The following is an 18,721-nucleotide window of genomic DNA, read 5'->3' as shown; positions in this document are numbered from 1 at the left end:
AGACGAGTATTGGCCACTCGTCGTGTGCTTCGTGCGCTTCGAGGTTGAGCCCGAGCTAGAGCGGACACCGCCGGCCAACCGTTCCTCGTCCTTGACGGCCTGCCAAACATCAACAAATTTGAATTGTTTATCGGTGTCCTAGTTTTAGACGCGCAAAGCCGCCCTCAAAATGTCGGCTCCCGTGGCGTCGCTTTGGTAGTGCGCCGCTTCGGTCGAGTAGATGCCGCAGAATTTTTCGACTTGTCTGTCGACTCGGTCAAAGTGAGAGCGGAGCATTTTATATGTGCGCTTGCGGGAGCCTTTCGGCTTGATCTGGTGGTAGGTCTCTAGGACCTTTTCCCAGAAGCACTTCCGGGGTTGTTGATTCCTGACGATGGGATCGTACGAGACGGAAACCCAGGCGTTATACACCTCCATCGTTTCGTTGTTGCTGTACGGATGCCGGCCTAGATCCTCGTCCTCTTCCTCTTCCTCCTCCTCCTCCTCCTCGCCCGCCTGGGCTTCCGCCCTGGAGCTTCCACCGCCTCGGCCTCCTCCCCCACCTCGGCCTACTCCCGGCGTGGGTTCAACGGGAAAATCCTCCCGGATCTGGGATAATCCATGTGAATACCGCGGGGCGGAGGGACGGGCATATGCATCCACGTCAAAATTGGGTGGTTGGTACCCCCCCGGCGTTGCCGAACCCTGGGTTCCCGGCGTCGACGAACCGGAACCACCCAGTGTGTTGTACATGGTCTCCCAATCGCCGAACGCTTTGAGATCCCACTCGCCGGAGCATCCACTGTCGGAGTTGCCGTCGCCAGACATTTTGTGATGAGATGTTAGATGAAAATTGGAGAGGAAATTGAGATGATTTAGGAAGAATAGATGTGTAGTTGTATGTGAAATGAGGATGAATTAGGAGTATTTATAGAGTAAAAAAATTAATTAAAAAATAAAATAAAAAAAAGAAAAAACGGATATATAAACGGTAATATTACCGTTTACAATTTTTTAATTTATTTTTTAAATTCGATATTTTTTTAAAAAAAAAGATTTATTGAGTCAGCGCGTGACGACGCCCATTCGCGGGCCGGCGAGTGGGCGTCACGCATGGCGCAGGGGCGCGCCACGTCGCCATGGCGCGTGGCGAGACAGCCAGTCTCGTGTCTCGCAGGGACGGGTCGCGGGACAGTGTGCCGCAACGCGTCGCGTAGTGAATGCCCTTATAGAAAGAAAAGCAAGTGGGAAAGAAAAAAGAGAAGTAGGAAAAAAAGCTACTACTATAAAAATATAGAATCACTAAAATATTTTTACAATAAAACGGTGCCAGTTCTCATTATTTTTATGAAAATTACTCAAATTTATATAACTAAATAAAGTATACCAATTTTTATCTAAAACAAATTTAGATTTACTAATAAATGAAAAAATATAAAATAGTCCATGAACAATACCGTGTAATGTTTTTTATCAGAACAAACCATATATTTAACGACCAAACATATGTTGCGCCAAACAATTGGAGCTGAAACAGTACATAAAATCTCATGGGTTAGACATAAATGCAGAAGAAAGTGAAGCATATTATTAAAAGGCCTAAACTACTGTAACGGCTTGATTATAGCAAACGAAAAAAGCGAGCCAGCTTTTCATACTATTTTTATTTCTCATTCTAACAAAAATTCAAGTACGAATATACATGATTTACATGTTGCACAATTCAGAAAATTTATCTTATATAGGACTATATTATAAAATTAATTCAATAATATATGCAGAACGACAGCAATGAGTTGTTGTCACATTAAAATGATGTAATAAAGCAGTGGAAACTGATCCAAAAGTTTCATGATTGTGAATACCGCGTTTTGACCGATCAAATTAAGTGTGTGATCAAATAGGCTGACTTAGCTAATTTCGGAACAATGTCACATATATATAATTACTGCCATGACAAACTCAATATCGTATAATTTTGAATAAATTCAGTTTTAGAAGTAATTTACGACAGAATACTATTTAATTTATTTATAGTATGCTAGTAATTTTTTATTCCATATTTTCTAATATAAATACCCCATCCCCTTCATTCCATCTTCCACACCATCATCTTTTTCTTCTCTCATTTTTTAAATATTTTTCTCTCTCTAGTTTTATTTAAAGTTGCATCTCGTTCTATTCTTCTTTTCAATATAGTAATACAACGAAGATTTTTGTGTTATCACATATTGTTTGATACGCTTGTGTGAATGTCAACAGAATTAAAACACAACTTAAAGTGCAACTTCACTAATGAAGTTGATTGTTGTTTTTTGGCGCACATTTGTTACATGTCTCTTTTATTTAAACTTCGTCTGAATTTTTATATGTCATATTTGGTCAAGTAAATAAGTAATTGTAACGAGGGATAGCTTTTAAATGTATGAAGTGATGTTGGGAATTTTTTTTTATCATGATCTTTTACCACCTTTTAGCCAAATGCAGAGACTATTTTAGTATATATCTCATTAATAGTAACATATGCATTACTATTTGATTATTAACGTTCACATATAATTTTACGCAATGTTAATGTGAAAAATAATGTGATATTTCAAGTTTTAGTTTTGGCACAATTTAAAGAATTGCACAACGGGTGATAGAGACTAGAGAGCCACTAAAGAGATTTTCCAATATATTTTTGTTTTGAAATTCTAAAATATTACTATATACTAATTAAAATACAATAATGATAGTCATCATCCGAAGTCAAGTCAATGCCAAATCATGGTTAATTTTTTGAATAATTAAACAAAATTATGATTTGAAATTGTAATATTACAATTTTATATAAATTCTTTAATTATACCAAACAATAGATTTAAAATTGAACTACAATACAATTTCTTCAAATTTAATTCTACCTAATTCCAATTCCATATAACTAACGAGTTTTAATCTATTTATTCCAATTAATTTTTGACAAAATAACTGTACATACCTCTAGAGAAATTAATGATGGTAAAAAACTAATCCTTCCATGTACCAAAAAATATCTCATAGTAGACAGGTTTGGATTCTAAAAAATTATTTATCTTATTAGATAAAATGATTGAAAAAGTTACTATAACAATGTGAGTCCTATTTTTATATAATAAAATATTTATGTGATGTGTTACTAGAAGAAAATGAAGTCCATCAAGAAAAATTGTAAAGTGAAATGAGATATTTATTGACGGATAATAAAAAAATACAAAATTAAGACACGTGACAGTGGACAGAGAAAGTAATTATTTAGAAAGAAATGATTAGCTTTATATGTCCTCAAGTAGTCCTGTTAATTAGTTGCAAAGCATAATTAATAGTAGTACACACATTAGCAATATGTTTTTTACATTACAATTAGTGTTGCCCACGGTTCGGAACCGCCGGTTCCGGTTCGGTCGAAGGCGGAACCGGAACCGAACCGTGAGGCTATTTCACGGTTCCGGTTCCGGTTCGAAAACCGGCGGTTCCGGTTCCGGTTCGGAACCGCCGGTTTTTCCGGCGGTTTAGGCGGTTCCGGTTCGGAACCGGCGGTTTCGCGGTTCGGTTGTATTTTTTTTTTAATTTGAAATTTGGATTTATACAACAAATTGGAACAAGACAATGTCAATGTATACTTCAAATAGAAATACGGCGAATAAGGAAGAAATTATATCTATTTTATTGAGTTTGAGTTGTAACGGACAACGATACATTACAATTTACAATATGTATACAAGTATACAACATACAATAATGTAATATAAATTTGAAATTTGGACTTATACAATAAATTGGAACAAGATAATTTAAATTGAAATAAGACGAATATGATGAAAATGATATCAATTTTATTAAATTTGAGTTGTAACGGACAACGATACATTACAATTTACAATACATATACAAGTATACAACATACAATAATGTAATATAAATTTGAAATTTGGACTTATACAATAAATTGGAACAAGAGTACAAGACAATGGATAATTTAAATTGAAATAAGACGAAGAAGGTGAAAATGATATCAATTTTATTGAATTTGAGTTGTAACGGACAACGATACATTACAATTTACAATACATATACAAGTATACAACATACAATAATGTAATATAAATTTGAAATTTGGACTTATACAATAAATTGGAACAAGAGTACAAGACAATGGATAATTTAAATTGAAATAAGACGAAGAAGGTGAAAATGATATCAATTTTATTGAATTTGAGTTGTAACGGACAACGATACATTACAATTTACAATACATATACAAGTATACAACATACAATAATGTAATATAAATTTGAAATTTGGACTTATACAATAAATTGGAACAAGACAATGGATAATTTAAATTGAAATAAGACGAATAAGATGAAAATGATATCAATTTTATTGAATTTGTGTTGTAACGGACAACGATACATTACAATTTACAATGCATATACAAGTATACAACATACAACAATGTAATATAATTTACAAATAAAAAAACATGAAATGGAGGGAAAAATGGAAGAACTACGGGAACAAGTATAAGTGTATAACAATGCGTAATAAGAGTAGCACTTGAGTAATTAAATGGAAGCACAATAGCACAAATGAGAAATTGGAGACAAAGAGAGAGAATTGGGAGATTGAAGAGAGAAACTCTTATTAACATAAGAGTGTGGTGAATGAAAATGAGAATAGAGGAGGGTATTTATAGATTAAAAAATGGGGGGAAATGGAAGAATTTAATTTCAAATTTATATTACATTATTGTATGTTGTATACTTGTATATGTATTGTAAATTGTAATGTATCGTTGTCCGTTACAACTCAAATTCAATAAAATTGATATCATTTTCACCTTCTTCGTCTTATTTCAATTTAAATTATCCATTATCTTGTACTCTTGTTCCAATTTATTGTATAAGTCCAAATTTCAAATTTATATTATATTATTGTATGTTGTATACTTGTATATGTATTGTAAATTGTAATGTATCGTTGTCCGTTACAACTCAAATTCAATAAAATTGATATCATTTTCATCATATTCGTCTTATTTCAATTTAAATTATCCATTATCTTGTTCCAATTTATTGTATAAGTCCAAATTTCAAATTTATATTACATTATTGTATGTTGTATACTTGTATACATATTGTAAATTGTAATGTATCGTTGTCCGTTACAACTTACAACTCAAACTCAATAAAATAGATATCATTTCTTCCTTATTCGCCGTATTTCTATTTGAATTATACATTGTCTTGTTCCAATTTGTTGTATAAATCCAAATTTCAAATAAAAAAAAAAATACAACCGAACCGCGAAACCGCCGGTTCCGAACCGGAACTGCCGGAAAAACCGGCGGTTTTGGCGGAAAACCACCGGAACCGCCGGTTTTCACGGTTAACCGCCGGTTTCCGGTCCAAAAAACCGCCGGAACCGGCCGGTTTTGCCGCTGAAAAGCTGCCGCCGTCAGCCCCATCTCTGACGCCTTGATTTACGCGCCCGAACCGGCGGTTCCACCGGTTAACCGGCGGTTCCGAACCGTCCCGAACCGCCGGTTCGATGACGGTTCCGGTTCGAAAAATCATGAACCTGAACCGGACCGCGACCCGAATTGCGACGGTTCCGGTTCGGAAAAATTGCCACGGTTCCGGTTCGCCGGTTAACCGCCGGAACCGGAACCGGTGGGCATCTCTAATTACAATAACACTTCATATTTCCCAAGAAAAATATATTAAAAAAAAAACAGAAATAAAATATCTTCGTCATGATGAAGAAATTTCATGATATTACGTCCACACTTTTATAAAGGTGTGTAAACACATTCAGAAGAATATTATGACCCAGCTACACCACGCACTATCACTGAATATATACTTGTCTAATTTCTACATCCCCTTTCTCTCTGTCTCTCACTCTTCAATATATATGTGACTGACTTATAATCTTCCACTATTGCAAGTGCTGCACTATAATCTTCCCAAAAGATGGGTGTGTTTTTTGATTCGTTGCTGGTTTTCATTTGGTGATAATATTAAGCTCAGCAACGGCGGCTAAAGTCCGACATTTGAAATGGGAGGTGGAATACATGCACTGGTCTCCAGATGACCAAGAAGGTGTGGTCATCGCCATCAACGGCCAGTTCCCCGGCCCCACTATACGTGCCCGGGCCGGAGACACCCTTCACCTCCACCTCACCAACAAGCTTCACACCGAGGGCGTTGTCATCCATTGGCACGGAATCAGACAGGTTACATGTTCAACTACTCATTTCAATTTGCATTTATTTACATTCCTAAATATATTAGTCTTTTGAGATGAGTTGTTCTGTTTGCCAGATTGGGACGCCATGGGCCGACGGGACAGCCTCGATATCGCAGTGTGCCATTAATCCGGGAGAGGCATTTGTCTATAGGTTTAAAGTCGACCGGGTACGTATAGTAATTAGTATAGCAATTTTGTAACATGAATCAAATTAAAGTAATTAATAGTGGGAATAACTAACGAGATTTTAAAATTTGACACATACTACTAAACAACACTCAATGAGACAGAACGAGTTGAGTGGTTGGCAGTGGTCCACAACATGAATACCACTTTTTGCAGGAGTAGAAACTTTTTTATTTTCTTTGATTTCCATTTATAGAATTAAAAAAAATGTAAGATGATCGGGTGCAGGCGGGGACATACTTTTACCATGGGCACTACGGTATGCAACGGTCGGCCGGGCTTTACGGGTCGTTGATCGTGGACGTGGGAGAAGGGGAGAAGGAGAAGTTTGAGTATGATGGAGAGTTGAGTATTCTGCTGAGTGATTGGTGGCATAAGGGATCTCGTGAACAAGAGGTTGATCTCTCCTCCAAACCCATGCGTTGGATTGGTGAGCCACAGGTAACTTTCTTCTTATTCTTACACTTTATTACTATGAGATTGTAATTGGTTTATTAATTAGGATATTTTACTTCTTTTCTTGTTTAGTGATTTTGCTGCATAGTTTCACACCTATTTTCTTTACTTGAATGAATAAGTAAAAGAAGCTACCAAAGTTTATTTAATGAAATAGGAATAAAAGAGGTGGATTCTACTCGGAGAAAATATTATTGCCTTTTACAATACTTTGTTTTTTTGCTTCAGACTTCAGAGTCTCCAAATAATGTATAGACTTTAAGAAAGTGCATTGCATTTGCATGGCTTTATGGAGCAATTTTTCTTTGACATAAAAGAAAAGCAACTTAGAAAACTCCATACTGCCTTTATTTATACTGTGGGCGACTGTATTTCTATCTTTTATTTTTCAGAAGTGAACATAAATTTAAAGACTATAGACTCAAACATTAACCACTAAATCACTATGTTTACACACTCATATATACACCTTTTTTCTTTTCTTTCTCTCTGTAGTCACAGTTTTTCAAGTAAAAAAATTATCATATCATATAATTTTTTCAACAAATGTACTCATAATTACTACTTACAGAACTTCTATTCATTTTTCGGTGCTCGACTTACCATTTTTATTTTCTTTCTTTTATTTCATTTATTTATAGCTTTAATATAATTTTTAATTATTAATTAGTAGTAGTTGATAATACTCAATTATTAATGTTTCTCTCTCTGTCTCAAAAAAAATGTTGACAGCCGACCAATTGATAAATAAACTACATAAAATGCCAAGTTCAAGGTATGAGTATTTTACAGATTTTGGCAGAAAAAGTGGAATATGTTTGTGCCGATATGTGTGGCTACTTGTTAATATAATTTCAAATTATTAGTTATTAATTCATACTCCTTCCGTCCCAGAAAGATCGTCTTTATTCATTTTTTGCACTCGTTTTGTAAAAATAATAATAAATAGGTAAAGTTGAAAGAGAGTAAAATAAGAGAAAGAATAATGTAGGTAAGACAATTCTTTACATTATTCTCTCTTTTACTTTACTCTCTATACTTTAACTATTTATTTGCAAAATGAGTGTGAAAAAGGAAACGGGACAATCTTTTTGGGACGGAGGGAGTAATATCTCATCTCATTCTTGAAAAATGTTTCACGTCTGGGTAAAGGGTAATTGTAATACTTAATCATTTCATATATTTTTCAATGTTATTTTTTAATTAATCATGGTGCCGTTTGCAGACATTGTTGATCAATGGGAGAGGGCAGTTCAATTGCTCATTAGCGGCGCATTTTAGCAACTCCACCGTAGCGCCGTGCAAGTTAAGCGGCAATGAACAGTACGCGCCTTATATCCTTAAAGTCCACCCCAACAAGACCTACCGGCTCAGGATAGCCAGCTCCACTGCACTGGCTTCACTCAACTTGGCTATTGGGGTAACGTTACTAACATACGCTTCTACTAATTTTTAAAATTTTCTAAAATTAACTCTCGATCCCATCCAATTTCCAGTATGGGGAAAAAGGAAAAGTTGTCATGGGAAAGAAATACTACTAAAATATTGCTTTCACCAAAAAATTAGTATTTATCTCTCTGCATCTGAAATATTGCAAAAATGTGTTATGCATAACATTCTTGGTAAAACAAAAGGATAGGCTTGAATTCATTTTACTTTTTTAGCATGTCTTTCCACTTTCGATCAGATATTACAACAGAGGGTAGCAAAATGGGGTTTGTAAATAAAGATTTGAAGTTGTTTTCATATCTTGGAATAATATTTCCTGAGTGTGACATCAGACATGGCTCTAAATAAAACCAAGTGGGCCTAACTAAAGTGCTGGTCAATTCCGCTTCCAAATCTTTTAAATTTGAACTCATATGTTTGGACACAGATTAACACGTGTCATTTCGTTTCAATGCATACCTCACTTTTTTTCCTTATAGCACGCCTAACTCATCATGACACAATGTTTAACTCAAATTTTCATTTACAATATATAGCTTTTAAATTTTCGCATAAGAAGTATTACTCCCTAGTCCCTCCCCCTCACTTTTCTTTTTAAATTGTAAATTTATGATTATTTTTTTTAATTTAATTAAATATAATTAGTATTTTAAATGTAAACGTACAGAATCACAAGATGAGGGTGGTGGAAGCGGACGGCAACTACGTGAAGCCATTCACCGCGGACAACATCGATGTCTACTCCGGCGACAGCTACTCCGTCCTCTTCCGAACCGACCAATCCCCCTCCCACAACTACTGGCTCTCGGCCACCGTCCGCGGCCGTGAGCCCCACACGCCCCCCGCCCTCGCCATCCTCAACTACCTCCCCACCTCCCCCTCCCACCTCCCCACCTCCCCCCCTCCCACCTCCCCCCGCTGGGACGACTACCCCTCCAGCAAAGCCTTCTCCCACCAAATCCTCTCCCTCCCGGGCTCCCCCACACCCCCAAAAACCCCCCACCGCCGCCTCATCCTTCTAAACACCCAAACCTACATCAACGGCTACACCAAATGGTCCATCAACAACATCTCTTTAACCCTCCCCACCACCCCCTACCTAGGCTCCATAAAATACAACATAACCAACGCCTTCGACGCCAAAAGCCCCCCCGACCGGGCCCCACCGGGGTACAACGTGATGCGGCCGGCCCCAAACCCTAACTCGACGTACGGAAGCGGCGTGTACGTGCTCGAGTTTAACTCGACGGTGGATGTGGTGCTGCAGAATGCGAATGCGCTCAAGGACAATGTGAGCGAGATTCATCCGTGGCATCTGCACGGGCATGATTTCTGGGTGGTGGGGTACGGGGAGGGGGAGTTTAAGGAAGGGGACGCGGCAGGGTTCAATCTGAGAGACCCGCCGTATAGGAACACGGCGGTGATTTTTCCTTACGGGTGGACGGCGGTGAGGTTCGTGGCGGATAATCCTGGGGTTTGGGCGTTTCATTGCCATATTGAGCCGCATTTGCATTTGGGGATGGGGGTGGTGTTCGCGGAAGGGGTGGAGCGTGTGAGAGGGATTCCGAACGAGGCAATCGCGTGTGGTTTGACGGGGAAAATGCTCATGAGAAATGGGACTCGTTGAGATGAATGAGTTAATTTATGTTTTGATTTGAGAGGAGATGTTATTAAATGTAATACCCGCCCCTTTTATTACCTTGCGTGAATAAAATTGTCGAACTAGTAAATCCTAGCTCCCTCGACTTGTGTTTTGAAATGAAAATTATTACCGTCCGTAAATGCTTAATATTGACAAAACAAAAAAAATGCAAGGAATAATCAAACGAACGAAAATAGGCAAATGAACGGTTATGATTTTATAACGCATGTGGCGAAATGCGAAGATATCCTTTCCGAACAAGGTGTCCGAATATATATATTTTTTACATAACAAGCTGCCACCCAGTAAATAAGAAAAAAAATACATATATACTACACATGAGTCGATGGGATGAGAGTTAAGAAAGCAAAGTATGCATTTTGGGCCCTTCTCTCTTTTCGAGTCCAAGCCACACCTTCACGGCCGTGTCCGAAGCAGCCCGTTGGGCCGAGAGCTGCAAGCCCGCGTAGCAGTTTATCTCTCTCCAAAGTCTACAAAATTTGCAGCAACAGTCATTTAAAACTCCTAAGGACACTACACTCTGCCTATATAAACCCCTCCACACCACTATGAACCCCCTCCCTCATTTTCAAAAAGTTCCAACCATATACCAAGCTTGAAAGTGTAGTGGGTGAGTGAGGTCCTTCACGACAGGGAGTTTCTTGCAGGCAGCCCTGCATCCCATAGGAACTCTAAAGGAGGAGGGCAAACTTTGTTTTCTAACAACAAATACCAAGTCAGTAACTGCTCCAAGAGGTATTTCACCTCCACCTTCCTCCCAACCAAAATTTCATGCTAGCATGTAGTAAACAAACCTCAAGCATGTCTTAGACCACAACCACTTCATAATCAAAGCATGATAAGTAAGTGGCAGAAACAGTAAAACTTGTACACCCTCTGCCTCGTTTGAAACAACATGCTTAGAGGTATTTCACCTCCACCTTCCTCCCAACCAAAATTTCATGCTAGCATGTAGTAAACAAACCTCAAGCATGTCTTAGACCACCACCACTTCATAATCAAAGCATGATAAGTAAGTGGCAGAAACAGTAAAACTTGTACACCCTCTGCCTCGTTTGAAACAACATGCTTAGAGCATCTCCAATAACCGGCGTCACCACCGCGACGCCGATTTTTCGCCAACGCCGGTTTGACGCCGAACCATTGGAACCGGCATGAGCGGAATCGGCGTCAAAATCGGCGTCGCCATGCCGATTCCCGCGCTGACGCCGGTTCCGACGCCGATCCTCACGGGCGCCATTGTGCGTCCCGGATCGGCGCCAAACCGGCGTCGGATTTAATTTTTTTTTTTGTTTTTCGAAAACACTATATATACGCGCGTTGAACCTCATTTTCATTCGCACCACTTGTTTTAACGAGTACTCTCTCTCTACCTTACTTTCTGTACAAGATCAATAACGAGCAATGGAGAACAACTACGAAGGTACTCCAGTTAATCCCGGGGGGTGGTCTCAGACTCCCCCGCCTCCCGGTGTAGGGTCTCAGACGCCCCCGACTCCCGGGGCAGGGTCCCATACTTCCCCGGCTCCTGGGGGAGGTGGTTGGCCTCCGATGAGCGGGTACTACAACATGTACCCGTGGCAGCATATGATTCCGGGGTGGGCACCCGGCATGCAGCCCCTTATGCAGATGATGCCGGGGTGGGCACCCGGCATGCAGTCACCGGCGCAGCAGATGATGCCACCGGGGCCGGAGGAAGTGGACACACGGGGAGAACGTTGCGGTTGCCAAGGCGTGGGTGAGTGTCTGCGACGATCCTCTGGTTCATCCTCTGGTTTCGAACAACCAGAGGATCGTCAACTTGTGGGCCAAGATAGCCGCAGCCTACAGGGCATTTTGCCCTGAAGGGAGACCGTGCACCGGGGAGGAGGTCCGGAAGTGCTGGGACCGAATCAGGGCTGGCGTCTCTCGATTTTCGGGTTTGTACGCCAACGCCCTCCGCATGCAGACCAGTGGCCAAACAGAGGAAGACTGCAGGAGGATTGCGGAGAGAGCCTACCCCGATCCGGATAAGAAGTACTATGAGTTCACCTACTGGAACTGCTACGTTGTGCTCAACGAGTCAGAGAAATTATGGGCAGGCGTCGACGCTGGCTGGCCGAAGAGGCAGAGACTGAACTATACCGGAGATTATAGCGGCAACAGCGATGGTTCGTCAGACCTCCCTGAGACGGCCCAGGAGGTCCCGACTCCTCGGTCGTTCGGTCGCCGACCTCGCCCGGTTGGGCAAAGGCGGGCGCAGCAGGTTGCGGGGGGGGCACCCCGAGTTCCCAGGACGTCCATTCGGCATCCCCCCTCGGCAGGTCTACCGAGGAGCTCAAATTCTTCGCGCGCCAACAAACGCGCGCTCAAATGGTGAAGACCTTAGCCGACTTCCAAGCGGCGGTGGACCCCGAGGTAAAGGATTTTCTTGGTGTATTGCTCCAGAGCCAGCGTGAAGAATTGGAGGCGATGAGGAGGGACACCGGCGGGAATAGCCGCGGCGTAGGTGGCGACGGAGGCGGCGGCGACGACGGTGAAGAAGCGCTGGGCGACGACGGAGACGAGGACGGCGGTGATGGGTGATTTTGTTTTACTTTTTTAAATTAATGTACTTTTTAATTTTTGTACTTTTTTTATATTATTGTACTTTTTTTTAAAAGTAATGTACTTTTTAAATTTTAATATTATTATTCGAATTTTCCGTATTTGTCTCGTAAATTAAATTCCGTATGTTGATACAAGTGTAAATTAAATTATATAATTGTTATTAGTGATGTGGATAGGTAGTGTGAAGGCTATGTGAGGGCTATTTGATGTCCAGTTGATGTGGCAAGCTGATGTGGCAGGAGAATTGTAGTGCTGATGATGTGGCAGTGTGAAGGCTATTTGACGTCCAGTGCTATTGGAGATGCTCTTAGGGAATCTAAAGTTTTATTTCACTTCTAATGCACACCACAGTAAGCACAAACAACAAGCTTAGGCCTTTTCTCGCCCAGCAGATTTTCACAATTTATCTCAACTATGAACTTATGTTTAAGACCAGAATCTGTCTCACACTTAATAGAAATCGAAGTAAGTGAAGGGAGGTTAGGATAAGAAAAACATAGCTTTAGAAGGAGGCCGTCGCAGTCGAGGGGCGGAGCTGCCTCGCTGAGCACGTTCAGCGGCGGCTGGGCGCAGGAGGGCAGCGGAGCCAGACGCGCGACAACGGCGACACCGGCTCGTCGCCGGTCCAGAGCTGGCGGCTGGCGGCAGTGCTGTGTAGTAGCCGATAAATCGAGCTCATAACCCGGCGAGTGGCACCGACGGTGGCGGTGAGAATAAGGCGAAGAGAGAGAGAAGAGAGGAAGGGGAACGGACTGAGCGGCGCAAGAGGGGCGCCGACCGGAGCAGCGATCGGCGGACGGCGAAGGACGAGGTGCCGCGCCGCTGTGTCCTCTCCGATTTAGGGCGGCGGTGAATCGAGAGAGAAGAAGGGAGGCGCTGCCTCTCCATCGTCAACTTCCTTGGATTTTCAGATTTGAGATTTAAGATGTGAAATTGGGGATGTATATTGTTGAAGTAAGAAAATGAAAATAGAAGTGAGGGAGAAAGGGAGTCCGACGGATGGAGTATAATTTGGGGCTGCCCAACTTTATTTTATTTTAGTTGGGCCACTTGTTGAAGTTTTAGTTTGGGCTTTGATAAAAAAAGGGTAATAAATTAGAGGCTTGGGCCTAGACTAATTAAAAAGAGAAATGAGCTGGAATTATTAAAATGGTAAGGCCTGTGGTTTAGTTCCCGATTAAATCTTGATCTCGTCAATGTTAAACGACCAAGTAATTTATTTCATTGGGGGTGGTGGGGGGGGGGGGGGGGGGGGGGTTGGTTACTTAAATCCCGAGATGATAATTTAATCTCGAAACAGATACATGGGAAAATAATACTCCTAAAGTTAATGGAATTTATTTTCTTAAACCTCAACGTAAATTAAATCACCTGATTTAATTAATGTTCAAGGATCCTAGAATTTTTTTAAATAAAAAGAGCACGCACTTAGGATGCATTTACGATTAAGTTTTCTTGACTTCTTAAAGTCTAATTAAGTATTATTTATTCCTAAAGGGACGTCTTCGCACGTCAAGTAAGACCAAGTCAAGGAACTTTTAATTAAGGAATTAAGCTCAGAGGTGGGCATTCTTTTCAAAACGTGATTTTAGTATGAAAATGTGAATCTTTTCTAAACATGTTTGCCATGCCATGTTTTGCTTTTACGATTACCTATCCGCTTGGCTATGTCAATCATGTTAAATCGAATTCGGGTCCTCGTATGGCCGCAAACCCTACTTGGATTAGTGTACACATATGGGGATCGGGAGCTAGCTTTCGAATTGGCCAATCCAGTGACCGTCGTGGAATGTGGTCACATTCCCGGTTCACACACGTTCAAATATAGTATCTATGTTTATGTGATTGTGCAATCAATTTTATGAAATGAAAGGGATTTAGTGACTCGGGTCTTTTAAAATGAAAAACCTCGTGTTCACTCAACTATGACAAATAAAAAGGAACTTATATTTTGGCACTATGTCCACTGAGTATATCAAGTACTCAGCCCTGCATGTTTTTTTTAACGTGCAGGTTGAGCGTGTACGAGGAGGCGAAGGTGTTGGGTAATGATTATTAATAAGTAGCAATAGGTAGCCCAAAGTAGTATGTCTTCATACATGCTATTTTGTCTTGGACTCTTCTGCTGCAATTACTAGGAATTATGAACCCAATTATTATACTCTGAATTTATTCTGACTACGCACTATCTTTGCCTTCAGAATTAACGTTTTGAGTTTGACTTATCCATTATGTTGATCCTTTTCATTTGAGACTATTTTGGTCACGTTATAGTTACGCTCACTATCACTAGGGAGTTGTGGTCTTGACATTAATGGATGAATTAACTTATGTTATGCTTTAGTATGTTTTGTTTTGAGAGGAGATGTTATTAATGGCCTTGTCAACTTCTACGTGCACATTTTTCTACTAATTGTAGTAACTATATATATTTGGAGTCCATGATATTGTTAAATATCTCTACACATTAACTCATGAACGATGTCGGTTGAGAGCTACAAAAACTAAAAATAATTTGACAAAACATAATGATTGGAAATATAATGGATCAAACAGTCACTCTTTTCTTTTGTATTGTAGACTAATCACACTGGAGAGTAGTACACTACACAGGATAGATAAGGGTAAATCAAGAAGACAAAGGTTTGAGAGTAATTTGTGATGATGCATCATATCTTCACATCTATTTGGAGTTAGTATAATTATTTATCATGCCCTGGAGAATAATCAACAATCTAGATTAATTATTTGAGAGTGAATTTAGAATGCATCAGTGATCGATAATCTTAGTAATTCACGTAGTCGTCACAAGATACCAGAGTAGTAATTAATTGAAATTTGAAGCGGAGATGTGAAATCAATAAGATTCAATGAGATTCCCTCATTTGCATGATTTATTCTCAAGTTATTCTGCTTTATTTTTTAATTGCTTTTTAATTATCTCGGATTAAAAACCCAATCCAAATTTTCCTTCTGTCCAGATTGTACATGACCTTCAGTTGCAATACTTGATATTTAAACTTTTATTTCTCATGATTTAATAGTAGTGTTTATCATTAGCTAAACTTGAATAAATCTAGCGCTAAGAGCATCTCCAATGGCGGACGTTCGGTCGGACATCCGCGACGGGCGACCGGGACGTCCGCCATTGTGGCGTGGCAAGTCGGATACGGGCGTCCCGTAAGGACGTCGGATGTCCTCGGACGTGCGGGCGACGGGCGGGCGGACGTCCGCCATTGTGGCGTGGGTCGGACGTCCGGTATTTAATTTTTATTTTAAACTCTATATATACGGCTCGTTGAACTTCATTTCATTCGCACCACTTGGACAACGCGGAGTGAGCCGAGTCTAAATTTTCCCGTATTATGTTATTTTTATTATGTAATTTTTTTTCTTTTTTATTATGTAACTTTTTTTCTTTTTTTATGTAATTTTTTTTAATGAAGCATTCGCAATTTTCCCGTATTCCGTGTCAAAATTATAATTCCGTTACGTTTATAAATAACTGTGATTTTTTTTTATTGCGGGAAGTCCTAGTGGGAAGGGCGATGGGAAGGGCGAATTGTGAAGGGGATGTCCTAGTGACGTGGCAGTGAGATGAGAAGTCCTAGTGACGTGGCAGGAGGTGTTTTTGGGAAGTCCTAGTGGATGTCCGAATGTGACATCCGTGCATTGGAGATGCTATAATAAATAGCGCATCAGGTATAGTCGAATAGATACATCGCATCTGCATAGTAAGCTAGTCTATACTCCTTAATCCTTTTTAAGTGGAGTACTTGAGTATATACCCCTCCGTCCCACTAAAGATGATCCACTTTTCTTTTTTGTTCGTCTCAACCAAGATGACCTATTACTAAATTTGAAAATCTCTTTATCTCTACTTTATTCCCACTCCATTACTTTACTCTTAACACACAAAATAAAATTGCATAAAATCCCATGCCGCCCAAGGAAGGGGTCATCTTCCTTGAGACGGAGGGAGTATTTAATACTACAGTCCAATATAGAGGTCTCCAGACCGAACCGAACCGGCCCAGAACCGTCACCGGTGGTTCCGAACCGGAACCGTCGGCGGCGGTTCGAACCGGGACCGGAACCGCCGGTTCCGACGGGCTGGTTCAGGTTTGCGAATTTTGAAGAACCGTAACCGGCGATTCCGAACCGCCGGTCTCGCCGGAACCGCCGGTTCGGCGGTTCCCGACAACTCCCGACACCTTTTCAGGCCTACATCCTAGCCTTTTCAGAAACCGCTCCCGCCGGTTTGGGCAGAAACCGTTGATGAAAACTGCCGGTTTCGACCGAAAACCGGCGGTTTCGGCGGTAAACCGGCGGTTCCAGCGTTGTTTTTAAAATTTTAAAATTTGAAATTGACGAAAAACCGCCGGTTTCCACCGAAAATCGGCGGTTCCGGCGGTAAACTGTCGGTTCGGCCGTTTTTTTCAAAAATTAAATTTTTTTTAATCTCGATTTTTCCCTATAAATACCACCCTCCTCTTCATTTCTACTCACCCCATTCTTGTGTTAATAAGAATTTCTCTCTCAATCTCAATTTCTCTATTCTCCATCTTCATTCTCTCAAGTTGTTTACGTTATTTGCGCTCATAATTTACTCACGTTGTTCACGTTATCATCTTCACACAATCACACTACTCTCTATTCTCCACTTTCAATTTCCATAAATATTTATATCATGTCTTCATCTCGTCGTGTGGTGATCGGGGGCAAGGGAATTGCCCAAGATCAAAGTGATACTCATCGTCGACATGCCCCTTCTAGAGCACAAGTTGCGGAGGAGGTGGGAAGGCTAGCCGCTCTTCGAGCTCAAGTAAGTTATAATATGTTTTAATTTTTTGTTAATTCATTTTTATTAAATTCATAATTTCATTTTTCAACATCTATATGTCTATGTGTTTTATTTTTGTGTTAGTATTTTTACTTAGTTGTATAATTTTCGTAGGAGGAAGAAGATCGAAATGCGGCCTTGTTACTTGCCCTCGCCGACGATGACCAACAAGGGGGACATTCACATTCAGCTTCGCGTTTCGAGTACGATGTGAATCTATCGTCGGACGAAGGCGATGATGGATCGCATCAATTCCCCCTTCTAGCACCAGCCAAGTTGGCGACAATGATGAGGAGGAGGCCGATGCTCCTCCTCCCACAGGACGACAAAAGAAAAAGATGCCTCCCAAGTTGAAATTCGAGATTTTTACCAAACATTTCAAGAAGGTCCCGGTGGTAATTTCAAATCCTAATGATCCGACCACTACCGTTGAGACAAGTGAGTTCAAGGCATATTGCAACTATTCCGATAAAGTCTCTCCATTTGTTATCGGTGGGGGATATGGTACTCTCCATCGCCATTTGAAGTCAAAACACCCCGTGGAATATGGGCATACTAAGTCCCAAAGCCAAATAAACTTCCCCGCCGGCTCATCGTCTCAAACAAGTACGCCGCTATTTAAATATGATCCGAAAAATGTTACCGATGCTATGGTAAGATGGGCGGCAATGAAACATTTGCCGTTCAATTTTTTTAATGACAAAAAATAAGTTACTATGCAAGCCGCTTTTAATGTTGCTACAAAGAGAATTCGCCCCTCTACTGCTCAAATATCTAACAATCGTCAGTTCTATCCACCTTGGGGCACAAAGTTAATATTTGCTCCGATGTGTGGACGGATTCTTTCCAACGAAATTCTTACATGGGAATTTCATGTCATTTTATAGACAATAGTTGGTCTTTAAATAAACGTTTAATTGGTTTTAGACAATTTCCTTCCCCACACACCGCACAAGCAATTGCATTTTTAATTATTCAAGTTTTGAATGAGTATGAGTTATGCAACAAGATATTTTCGGTTGGTATTGATAACGCAACCGCTAACACCGCAAGTATATCCGATTTAATTGCGGCTTGCTCCCCGGCGATAAGTGGTAAGTATTTTCACCAACGATGTATTTGTCATATTTTAAACTTATGTGTACAAGATGTTTTGTCTTTATGGCAAAGACATATTCAACCTATTACTACAGCTGTATCCTTGATACACTGGAAGCCTCAAATTGGCAAGGCGTGGAAGAAGTATTGCCACACGAAGAAAATAAGGTACACAACTTTTA

At 40.4% G+C, this 18,721-nt stretch overlaps 1 protein-coding gene across 1 annotated transcript; it reads left to right on the top strand.

The window, feature by feature from the left end:
* The first annotated feature begins 5,821 nt into the window (after window positions 1–5,821).
* Window positions 5,822–10,081, top strand: LOC121746770 (L-ascorbate oxidase-like). The gene is made up of 5 exons (XM_042140699.1): window positions 5,822–6,241; window positions 6,330–6,422; window positions 6,670–6,882; window positions 8,123–8,317; window positions 9,014–10,081. The coding sequence occupies exons 1-5, from the start codon at window positions 6,080–6,082 to the stop codon at window positions 9,971–9,973; spliced, it is 1,623 nt and encodes a 540-aa protein (XP_041996633.1). The 5' UTR covers window positions 5,822–6,079; the 3' UTR covers window positions 9,974–10,081.
* Window positions 10,082–18,721: the final 8,640 nt, after the last annotated feature.

This window comes from Salvia splendens, chromosome 9 (genome assembly GCF_004379255.2).
Source record: "Salvia splendens isolate huo1 chromosome 9, SspV2, whole genome shotgun sequence".
Taxonomy (NCBI): domain Eukaryota; kingdom Viridiplantae; phylum Streptophyta; class Magnoliopsida; order Lamiales; family Lamiaceae; genus Salvia; species Salvia splendens.
This window is presented reverse-complemented; position numbering and strand designations above follow the sequence as displayed.